The sequence below is a fragment of the Euprymna scolopes genome, chromosome 20, assembly GCF_053919585.1.
Source record: "Euprymna scolopes isolate OS-2025 chromosome 20, ASM5391958v1, whole genome shotgun sequence".
NCBI classification, from domain to species: Eukaryota; Metazoa; Mollusca; class Cephalopoda; order Sepiida; family Sepiolidae; genus Euprymna; species Euprymna scolopes.
In genome coordinates, this window is record NC_136501.1 from 8,762,894 (window position 1) to 8,775,782 (window position 12,889).

A 12,889-nucleotide genomic window follows, 5' to 3' on the forward strand; every position below is an offset into this window, starting at 1 on the left:
TTTACAAAAGCCAAAACATTGTGAAAATTGAAACAATTGAGAAAGACAGCAGTGTAAATAGCTGAACCTATATCATCATCTCAGCAATATCATCATATTTTTTAATTAAATTAATTTTTTTTAATAGATTTTTACACACAAAAACAGAACTAAAAAATTGATAAAGATATTAGAAAATGAAATCACTAACTTGTAATTAAAAGTGTATTTCAATAAGTCCATGTTTCATATAATTTGGATTCTTTGGATGACTGTTTTTGTAAGAGTCAAGATGAGAAAAATAGTCCAAATAATACAAATAATTAATCCTCATCTAAAAAAAATTCAGAAATGTAAGTCCATGTTTACTTACCTCTGCACGAGATCAAATGTTTTGTTTAAGAAATGTAAGTTTTTCTAGATTTGTTTCTTCAAGTTTTATGATGTCATATTTTGTTTTAACCAATTTAACTTATTTTCAACAATATATTGTTTTATTTTGATGAAAGTTTGTTTCAGTTTCTTTTCTCATTTTTTTTTAACCCCAAAGACTATGAGTCTGCTTTATTCTGCAAATAACATTGTTAACACCAATATTCCCCCCCCCCCTTTTTTTTAAATAATGTTTTGCAAAATTCTAACATTGGATTTCAATATTGTTGAGTAAGACCAATCATTCTCTTTCTTTCTCCCCCAACCTCTACCTTCCCATTTTTTTTTTTTTTTTTTAAATGTTTAGCAAAATTCTGACATTGGATTTCAATATTAATTTCAATTTCTCTTGTATGGCCGACAGCAAAGAATAATAATAATTGCAAAGCATGATTGCATGTTTGGATTCAGCCATTGACTACATTCTCTCACAGAGGCTGTACACATACAACAACAACAAACAGTTTTCTTCTTTGCTATTATCGTATTTCTTGTGTGACATGATTCTGTTGGCTTTCCGAAACCTTTTCTACTTCTTCTCCCCCTCCCTCCACCTTTGTGCCTTTTGTTTCTCTCTTATTTCTTTGAATTAGATGAATTACTTTTGCATGCTATTAATTTTTACAGATCCGTAAACTACGGAGGGAGCTCGACTCTGCCCAAGACAAAGTCAGCACTTTGACCACACAGCTAAGTACAAATGTATGAAGCCGTTTATTATTTGTAACAATTATTGTTCGTCCTATTTTAACCTCATTCCAGTTTTAGTTATATTTATCGTCCATATTTTTTTTTTTATTCATTTTCTTCATTAGTGCCTGTTTACATTGGTGATTTTTTTTTAAACCAACGCATTTCAGGTTAAAACATTATTACATACTTACGTGTCATGGCGAAATTAGCATAAATTCCAAAATTTACAAAAAAAAATGATCCAGTAGAAAAACACTTACAAGTAAAAATAGATTTTATCAAATTATTGAGTTGTTTTAATCCTTTACTGCCAGAATGTTTTATGCAGTAAATAAATTTTTGAATCATGAAACCCACACGTGATGGAAACTGATGTGCAAACATAAACAACCCTTCATTTACTTGTTGAACGATGCATAAGTCTGTACTTTGAAGAGCAGTTGAGCTGACAAGCCATAAGAGAAACGAATATGTTGCTTACAGGTGTTTTCTTTTTTTTTTTTTTTTTTTTTTTTTTTGTAAGGTGACTTTAAAGTACAATTTGATCGTAAAAGGTAAATGTGCTGTGCAACCAATTCTCTATGACAAACAAGGGAGATAACCCTTGACTTAAATTGATTTAAATTAAGGGTTAACCATCACTTAAGTACAATATCTGGGAATGTAATTGTGGCTGATTTTCTATTTCAAATACTTCTAACACGTCACCTACCGGATCATTTTTCGTAACTTAAAAAAAAAAAAAATTATACTAAATTTACCATGACATATTAGTACGTAATAATGTTTTCACCTGAAATGCGTTGGTTCAAAAGATCAGTGTAAACAAGCAACCCCTTCATTAATTGCACCCTCACATCTTTCTTCTGTTCATAGTTCTAGATATTGTTCATGCTGCATGTGATTTCATTCTCTCACTTCATATTTATTATCTCTCTCTCTCTCAATTTGATTCACATTGCTCTATTTTTTTTTAATCTCTACAAAAATCCTTCCCTCTTTTTACATTTTTTTCAAGCTGCTCATATCGCAACCTTCACCGATTCATCTGCAAAACATGATTCTCCTATAAAATATTTAATAAACAAATTTACGTGAATCTCTTATTCTGTAAAGTCCTTCCCCCCCCCCCCCGATAAAGATAGACACAAAGTTGGTTGCTAATGTGGAGAAAATCCAGTTCTACAAAAAAAAGAATTGGGACAAAAATAAAAATTGCCTCAGTTTGGAAGGATTTCTCCTCCACTGACCGAGGACAGAAAAGATGAAGTTTAGTTTCAGAACAGATACTACACTTTGCTGTTAGTTGAATAGCTAAGGAACGGCATCTTCAAGTAATATTGTAATGCAATTTCAAGAAAAAAATGAGGAATAATTAAAGATACGTAAATGAAATTAAAAAAGAAAACCAATAAAAAAAAAATGAAATAAAAAATGTTAATATTAAAAAAAAAAAGAAGATTCTATTAATTAAATTATGGCACTATGAAAAGGATTGAAACGCTAAATCCTTTTAGCTTTTCATTTAAGAAAATTATAGATAACTTTATTGCCATGTTAGAGCTGATATAAAAAAAGATAAGCAATTTCTGCAGTCTAAAATATAATTAAGTTGATTAAATGACAGATTTATAAAAATACGTTTTCCAAAACAACTATTGTTATATTTTTGTACATTAAAAAAAATAATAATAATAATAATAATAACTATTAAGACTTTCAGTTACATAACACGAAATTAATGCTGCGCGTTTGAAAAATATCGTTAGGCATGTTTAACTTTCAGAGTTATTTCCCTTGAACTGGGTCCTCGGGCGATAAACAAATGAAACAATAGTTTTTTTTTTTTTTTTATCTTCTTTTAAAATAAAATAAAACAAAAATATGTAAATAAAAAAAAATGTAAATATTAATCACAAACATTTATTGACAATTGTTAAATAAAAATAATAAAAAAAGAAAATTGGGAATGTTGTTGTACAAGTATTATAAGTTTTTTTTTATTATCTTTAAACATGTTTTTATTTATTCATTCATTTATTTATTGCAGACTATTATCCTCATCTTTTTAGTTGTTTGTTTTCACGACGTTTCGGCCAAATATTCCTCTGGCCTTCGTCAGGTGGTAACTGTGACGGCATAGGAACTATGAATCTCCTAACTGCATCCTCAGCAATCACTGCCATTGTTGTCATTTTAGTTAGGAGATTCGGAGTTCCTATCCCGTCGTGGTTACCACCTGACGAAGGCCAGAGGAATAATTGGGCGAAACGTTGTGAAACAACAACAAAAAAGATAAGGATAACAGTCTGCAATAAATGAATAAATAATACAAATAATGAATTCCAATTAATTATATATGTTTTTATTTATTTAATTTTTAAATAGGTATAGTCATTTCAATTAAATTTATTTAAATTCTAATGTATATTTAGCACCATCTGCTAGAGGTTAAATATATCTACTATCACTAAAAGAAGTTGAGAGATTAAACAGTTGAAATGGCATTATAAATAATCATAAAAAGTCGGGGGGGGGGTTACGGAGTTTAACTTGCACAGTGGGGTCTACCTTGGAACCTTAAACTATATCCAGTGGTGAGGCCCCAGCTTGCGGGCTTTGGGGAGTGTGGAGCCACCCTTTAATTACCATTGCTCCCAGGTCCACTCTGACCCAGAGTGGTAGTACCTGTTAGGGTCCCAACTATGGGTTAAATAGAAACAGACTTGAAAACAACAAATATATTCTATTAAAAGAATTTTCTTCAAAATCTTTGGATTCGGCATTAAATAACCCGAAAAGGGTTGATATGCCGTAAAACAAAAACAACCAACCAACCAATCTACCTTGGACTTCTCTTTCAACTTGGTCAGGGTGAAGCCTGGTTGTCTTAAAATCTTAGGGCAGAATATCCAACTGCATTTATTTTTGATTATCCTCATAGCTTTTTCCCCCAGGGACATCCATCTTCAATCCCGTTTTAATGATGGTGTTATCTGCATGCAGAACATGTTATGCAAAGGGGAAATTCTTGTCAATATTTTTTAATTCAAATAAATCAGCATTCAAAAATGTATCAAGTTTGTGTATATATATATATATATATATATATATATATATATATATATATATATATATATTTACTTTTATTCTCTCATTCATAATTTTATTTATCCCTCCCCTCTCACACACACAAACACATTCCTTTGTTTCAGTATTTCCTTTTATGCCTTTTTCATTCCATCTTTTTCATTCCATCTTTACACTTTGATTTCTTTATTTACTGCATCTCAAACATCAGTTTCTTTTCAAACGCCATACCGATTCTTTTCTTTAAAGAATTATCTCCCTTTATAGATTTCTCTTTTTTTTCTGCTTTCTTTTTAATTCTCCAGTTTTCTTTTTTCATTTTTAATCATTATTTCTTATTTTACATTTCTTTATATTATTACTTTTCTAATACTATCATTTCTCCTATCATTTTAATCTCATTAGATTTGGGGGGGTTTTTTTTCTCCTTTTAATTAAGTTTCATTATTCCGTACATAGTTCAATTTTTGGTGTGAGTATTCCCATAGTCATAAAATACAATCTAATGCAATTTCAATAATAAACAAATTGGTTTTCGTTTTAATTTTACTTAATTGCTGAAATTACACATTTCAGCCATGTTTATCGTCTCTGTGTATTAAAATAATCATGACAACAAATGAGAAAAATTTTAATTATTTAAAAATTATTTGTATTTTAATAAAAAAAAAAAAACTTTGAAAATGAAATTTGATTTCCAAAAAAATTGCTAAAAGTAGATTCATGAAACGTCCACATCAAAATAGTGACCATATTTTTTGTGCCTTTGTTGGCTAGTGAAAACACAAACAAAATTAATAACATCTCATAATTTGATCATCTATTATATAACGTGCAAAAGTCTGTGTATTTATATTATTAGCTAAAAGTAAAAAAATACAAACAAAAGACCAATAAAGTTTTTATTTTCTTGATCGTCATTCTCTCAGATGAACATTATATACAATTTTGAAAAAAAGATTAATTCCTTGGGGGTAGAAATCTCAAAGAATCTGTTGGAGGGGGGGGGTCAAGTTTAATCATATCTTCATCTTCCTATGTCTGTGCATGCCTTCACTTTCAGTTTTTTTTTTAATGTATAATTTCCAACATTTTCAGTTGATTGTTTCAATTAACTTAGTTGATAGGATGATGGGTTGAAGATACTAAGTTTTTAGTTTTGATCCTAGCTGATAATGTCTATTTCATTTTTATTTTTTTATTTTTTTAAGACTATAAAAGTAATCAGCAACAGATTTGGAAACATAAAACATTTTATCATTGTTACAAGAAAAACTTCTCTAATTTACAGACCATGCTTAAATCAACACCCACAGATAGAAACAAACCCATTGCAGTTTACGGACTGTGCTCAAATAATCTTGTAAAAGTAAAAACTACTTAATTTGTTATGGAAATGCATCAAGATTCTCAGAGATTATAACTATTCGAGCACCAACACCAAAACTTGAATTATTCAAACATTATTCATCTGGTCACAATTAACTATTTTTTTTTTCTTCTTTTATTTAAATTATTTTTCTTCTTTCAACATGTCTCTCTTTATTAGTTTTATTCAATTTAAATTTCTTTATTTCCTTTTTCGCTGATAGAAGTAGTATAGCCTTATCGTAATAGTCGTGCATCCATGGCTCGTGTATGTTCGTATCCAGCAAATGTAATTAACATGTCTCTTGTCTTTTATTAATGCTCTTCTTTTTTTTTTCATCACTAATCGCATGATCTTCAGATCGCTTGCCTCTGAATTAGAAAAAAAAAATTATTCAAATTTTTGTATCGTTGTTGTTATTGCAAAACACTTTACATTTTTCAGGACGTGAAAAAAAAATGTTAACTTTTTATGTTACATGTTACAGCCTTCACTTTTCAGGTGTTTTGTTTGTATAATAATGAGATAATATCTCTTTAGAATATTCTATTATCTCTAATGGAGTTTCACCACATTTTCATGTTTGTCTGAAATAATTTAGAAATTCAAAATCAAAAGTCTTTGCAGCATATTTATGAAAATAGATTGGGTATTTATATTTTTAGAGTGACAATGTTTTCTGTATTTTTTTAAAAAGGATACCCGTATTTTGTGTTATAATATACACAACATCGACCGTTTGTGTCTACTGTTGAATAATAGAGAGTTTTAAAAAAAAGTATATATATCACAATTAAACAGATAATCAATCTATAAAAGAAATGTTTAAGAAATATGAAACAAAATTTTTTTTTTCAGAAAAATAAGATTTTCCAATGAAGTAATATAACAAACCAAATCGTTATATTTCACAGTTGTTTTTTGTTTTAAAAAATGGCTGACTTTATTACTCATGCGTAATTTTTTCATTGATTTTTATATTTGCATCAATATCAAATTTTGATTTTTTTTATAACTAGATAGTTATCTTGGGGGGAAAAATTCATTTAACTGGAAACATTCCTACAGATTTACCTTATTTTACACTTAGGCCAATCCAAAATTTTCAACAAAAAATGCTGGTAAAAAAGAACCAAGCAAAAATATCAATATATATCAACATTGGCTTTCAAAATAAATAAAAATATTTGGTGCTTATTTAGAATTATGTCATCCATTCAAAGTTTGATTAAAAACAAATGAAATGTTGGCATATTTTTAGCTTAATATTTGCTTGATTTTAGTTTTTCTTAATATAGAATCACATTGTTTTTTTAAATGAATTTAATGGTATATTTTTCTAGTCCTTTTTATCATTTCTTTTAAAATCTCTGTGTAGCTAATTGCCAAATCAGCAGATATTGCACTTGCTAACTTTAACAAAGGAACAGTACCATTTTTAGATCAGTAATGTTTTCAAAAGAATTTTTTTCCATCTTCAGTTTTAAAAAGCTTTTTTTCATCTTTTCCTATGTAACTTCCGAACAATCAGTATTCAGAATAGCAACGAAAATCTTACTGTTATTTTCTTTTTGCTATTAGAGCGACATTTTTCTTTTTCCTTGTAAGAAATTCAACATTATTTTTAAATATAAGCCAAAAAACATGATTAGTATTTTCGAATCTGCATTTTTGATTCAACCAAGAATAAAATGTGGACAACACGGCTACAAAAAGCCAAAATCAATTTACCCACTTCTCTTTCTTGCTATTCTTATATATATATATTTTAATACGATAGCGTGTGTTATTTTCTGTGTCACGCTTACATCTTTTTGCTTTCGAGTGACTGTCATTTAATTGTTATGACCTTCCATTTCTTGTAATAAATAATTCTACCAAGAATTTTTCATAAGTTTTGTTTTTAGTTTCAATTAAGTTGATGGCACTCAAGTCATCTTTTTTTTATAAATAATTTTACCAAGAATTCTTCATAAGTTTTGGTTTTGATCATAGATGATGTCATCTCAAGTCATCTATTTTTTTTTTATAAATAATTCTGCCAAGAATTCTTCATTGATTTTGTTTTTAGCTTCAATCAATTATAGCGAATGGCACTCAAGTTATCTATTTTTTGTTATATAAATAATTTTACCAATTCTTCATAACTTTTGGTTCTGATTCAAGCTGATGCACTCCAGTCATATGGATGCATTTTTTTTTATTTTTAAAATCACAACTTTATAATATATAAGAATCAATAGAAAACTGACTCTATAATAATGTATCTGAAATCTGCATATATTAAAATATCATATTTAAGTGTATTTTACAACTGAGCTATGCCAGGCGTCTCTGCTAATATATATATATATATATATATATATATATATATACACACACACACACACACACACAACGCCACATCTGAAGAGAAAGAATTTTTCTTTTGAGAAATACTTGGGTTGTTGTTGAAGTGGGTCTAATGATTTAAAACACAAAACCTGACATGAAAAATGATTGACTGACCGTCGAGCATCTACAAGATGTATTTTATGATATGTCCTTATAAAGTTTGGTATGTTTATGTATTCGTATGTACAGGATTTACTCCTAAACGAATTAATCATTGTGAATTTTGATACGCAGCTGTTAGATATAAGGGATCCAAATGTGAATCCTGTTTAGTTTTATAAAAGTGGGTAAAATGAGAGTGGAAAATTCAGATGTCTTTGAATTTTAATAATATTTATAAGGCATCAATTAATAAAAATTAATTGATCAGTTTTCTTTGAATTTTAACAATATTTATAAGGCATAAATTAATAAAAATTAATTGAGTTTTCTTTGAATTTTAACAATATTTATAAGGCATCAATTAATAAAAATTAATTGATGAGTTTTTTTGTAGTGTGTGTGTGTGTTTTTGTTATCTTAATATTAAGATGGGAGAGATTATTAAAACATGATTTATTTGTTTTCCAGTATATAAATGTGTTTTAGATTATTTAACTTATTGGAAAAAAAACAACATTTATTGTATACAATTAATTGAACACGTGTTACTATTTATTCATTGCTGAGGGCCATTTGTGGGTTTTCAAACTTTCTCAAGAGTATTAGTGAGTAGTTGACTACATTAGATACACATAGTTGATTCCATAGTCTGTGACAGTATCCATTAGACCCAAAATGGTTGTTCAAGCTTGTTTTCTGAAATTCTGCCCAGTAGGATTATTTTTATAACTAATCATTGCAAATGGATTATTTAATAGCCAATCAGCACTTCTTGAAAGGTTATTTCAGTAAGCCAATCAAAAGAAAGAGAATAATATTTAAATTTTTATACTATTTTGCTAAGTTTGAAAGAAAGCGAGAACGTTTTTTTCAGAATCAATATTTAACGTCAGAATTGAGAAAAATAATGATGGAAACAATTGTAACACAAAAAATTATATAAAAAAAAAAAGGAAAGTAACTTCTATATCAGTTATATAACTATTAAAATTATAGGAATGAGTTTTGATAGCAAAGAATATATTAAAGTAACCAAGATTTACATTTTTAAATAGCCATGAAAATAAATAAAATCAGACACGATAACTAACATCATTAGAAATAAAATAACTTTACAAAAGAAACTGAAATAATAACAATAATAATTGCACAAATGATTATATACAAATTTTAACAAAAAAAAAAGGAAAAAAAAAATTATAATCTTAATATAAAGAAGATTTGGTCTCTGCTTATATATAAAATGCATTGGAATGCCTCCAATAAATATTGAAAATCAATAATCGAAAATGTCCAATTACAGAAGCAACAGTCTGATTTTGACCAAAGTTAACATCCTTATAGAGCCTAACATCACAAGTGCATTTGAGAAGTTTTATCATCGTACAAACAAAAGAACCCGGCATATAAAATCAACAGTAGGTTCTTTGATAAGACAGGGCCACTTTCGAAATGAATGTTTCTGTTTAGAGCACAATTAAACCATGATACTTGACTTTTTATATTTTAAATTTTAATTCAAGCCATTACATAAAAATAATTGTATAAAATCAACAGTAGATTCTGTACAGTTCAATGTTGACTACAATGTATTGTGGAATGAGTCACTGCTAGGAGCTATGTAAAGTTCCTCTAAGTGCACCAGAATGGGTCTCTGGCCAGAGCAGACAATCAACCAATTTGATTGAAAAATGGGCGATTTCACTGATTTCGATGACAATAAAAGCATTGTTAATGGTAAACATTCGTTTATCCTAATTCAATCTCAGGCAACGTCGGATCTAATGTATTATATCAAATGGAATTGTCTGTGTGTGTTTGTATGTCCAGAGTAAAGTTAAAAGCTACAAAGCAAACACCCAGAAAGCTGGTAAAGTTTTATTCGGCATTTCCCTAGATGAATATTATCTAAAAGTTAAAGGAAATTATTCATTCTTTTAGGGTTAAGTGAGTTTGGTTTCATTGGGGAGAGGAGGGGGGGGGGATAAGTCATTTCCAATGTTATTTTTTATATAAAAAAGAGATGACTTACATTATTATTTTTTCAATACCTTAAACCAAGAGTGAGGAATGGGCTGGGTGGAAGTAAAAGAAAAAAAAAAAAAAAAGAGGAGGATGTGGAATGTGAAAAAAAATTATTTTGTTTTTATAACCCTGAGCACTGCCGAGTAACCTTGCTAATACACCATAATTCTCAAAGATCTTGAGTCATTTTTGGGGATTATTAGCATTACTTTTCTTTGAATTAGTTTGTCTTCATCGTTATTGATTAATATTTTTATACAGTGTTTTGGCTGGTATGTCATTCGACCTTCTTCCGATGTTAGGGTTAATTTATGTATGCTGATATTATTTCCATATTTAATTATGATGTATTCATGTACGGCATAATCACGGCATAATCACGGCATAATCACGGCATAATCACGGCATGACACATCAGTTCCCATTCAGATCACCGAAGTTAAGCAACGATGAGCTTGACTTCCAGATGCTGCACATGCTCTCTGCTTATCTCGGCACTGTTTCCAGTCGTCCTGGACTTTTCCTTGCCACTGGACTCAAGCAGTGCCGATTCAGGAAAGGTGTGGTTGGGGATTGCGCAACCTTTGCCTCACAATTACACGCGCAGCTGCCCCTAGAGGGGGTATCCTTTGTATTTTGAGACTGAACGGAGGCATTTAATTCATTTTGTATGAATTGCGTGATTCTGTTGTTGGCATTGGTTTCCCTGATATTTTTCTAGTTAGAATTATTTTAAGAAAGGCATTGAGTACTCATGGGAGGGATCATCCCTAAGCGAAAATGTTTCTGTGAAATGAACGGGATTCGAACTTGGCACATCCAAGTTGTTAGTCCGTGTTATTAACTGTTTAACCTGCGTCACTTTTTTTTAATCATGATGTACGTTGATTGTGTAGTCATCATGTCATTATTTCCACTTGCGTGACTAGTAGTTTCAGAGTCTATGGCGAACTGCAAAACTAGAAGCTCATAAAACGTTATATAGAACACTAGTAAGTGTAACCTGTTTCTATTAAGACTTATTTCTGTTATGTTGTATTGTACTTAATAAAAGTGATAAAGCTTTGGTTTATTGTGATAGTCGACATGTGGCGGGGAGCAAGGAAAGGATAGCGGTGTGTCGAAGATCCTCTTCCTTCTCTCTAGGTAAACACATATGCACACAAAACTTTCCTTTAAAAAATAGATTCATCTAAAAATGAGTCTGCGTTTTTTTTGTTTTAGTTCAAATCAGTACATAATAATAAAACTCTACCTTCCTCTGATGAAACCCAGTCCAGTTGGACACCAGAGAATGAATATTTTTTTTTTTTTTTTTCTAAACTTTACATATTATTTATATGGGGAAAATACTGATGAAGGATATGCAAATTTTGTGGGGATTTGTTTTGTAGTTTTTAGCTGGACATACATACACACAGGCAACTGCCATTTATATGATAGAATAGAAGAATATTGCGTGAGAATAATAACAAAAACAGAGAATCTAAATTATATAGATCACCAGAGATGGGAAATCGGCTAAAATGACTCCGACTCTGAAACCCAACTCCCAAAACCTAGCTTTAATTCTTGCAAAAACGTCTGACTCCGATTCATTAATTAAGATGTGGGAGTTGACTGAAAAAAAGCAAAAAGTGTAATTCCTCATCTCTGTTGATTCTAATGATGACAATGATCACAACAGAAAAATACTGGTGGCATTTTCTGTAACATAAAAAGGATGATAACAATAAAAACTTTCATGAATGTCAACTGATGATGCTGTGACTGCTACTGATGATGATGTCCAATGGTAGAAGGAGAAGGAGGAGAGCGTTTGGCATTAATTCCCACCATTGTTGCCGATTCTTCTGCTGTGCAATCTCAGCAAGCGTTTGCACGGAAGAGCTAAAACCATAAAAGTAAATTTAATTTGGTTATCCGCGCCAAACTCATTTCACTATCTTCCGTCACGGTGTTCCACTTTTGTTGTTTTAATGGAAGAACGTGGATGAGCCTGTGGAGGAAGTTTTGGAAGAAAATGTAGGATGATGACGTTAAGGTTGTGAGGCTATCACAGTTTGAGAAGCAGAGAAAAGTTCTTGGCAGAATATATAACTCAAACCAATACATTTTCAGTTGTGTCGTTTCTCGTTAACCAACATTGATGGTGTATTAGGTGTACATATTTAAAACTATGGATGCATTTATTTATGAAGTCTGTTAGGGGCTTTGTTGTTCAGTCAGTCATGCTTAAGTTTGAAATAGCATTTTTCTTTGGTCTGTCACGCTTATGTTTAAATTGACATTTTCATTAATATTTAAAAGGTCACAATCACAGAAGAATGCAAAAAAAAATTCTCTCACGGGCTGCTATATTTATGGCTTATATCAGCCAATCATGATCTCGTGAGGAAAGCCTGGATGTATTCATATTTATTACGTTAAATTCTTATTCTTGAGTGGCCTTCAGGCTTGAATAAACAGTGACTCATTAGTATAAAGGAAAAAAAAAATGAATAAATTTTATTAAAATGCAGTGTTAAGATGAGCAACCTTTTTTTTATATTATTGTTATTAAGCTCTATCTGAAAGGATACTGAGCTATTTGTATGTGCCAGATCTGATGTCTTGATTTGGCTTAGTACCAATTTTGATGAGTTGATTTTCGTGTGTTTTTATATATATATATATATATAAAAGAGAGAGAGAATATGAGAAAAGCGGGGGAGATAAAAAAGATTACACTGCAACCCTTAAGATTTATCTCACGTCATCCATTACGATAGGGCACAGGTGTATTGTATCATATTTACAAATTGG

At 30.0% G+C, this 12,889-nt stretch overlaps 1 protein-coding gene across 38 annotated transcripts in view; it reads left to right on the top strand.

The window, feature by feature from the left end:
• LOC145241300 (neuron navigator 2-like) overlaps positions 1-12,889 on the top strand; it is a 1,908,016-nt gene that overhangs the window by 1,492,602 nt on the left and 402,525 nt on the right. For all 38 annotated transcript variants that reach the window (XM_080104060.1, XM_080104067.1, XM_080104051.1 and 35 more), the window contains one exon: positions 1,039-1,113. In XM_080104060.1, the coding sequence (XP_079960186.1) occupies positions 1,039-1,113 (75 nt within the window). The remainder of the gene's footprint in view (positions 1-1,038; positions 1,114-12,889) is intronic.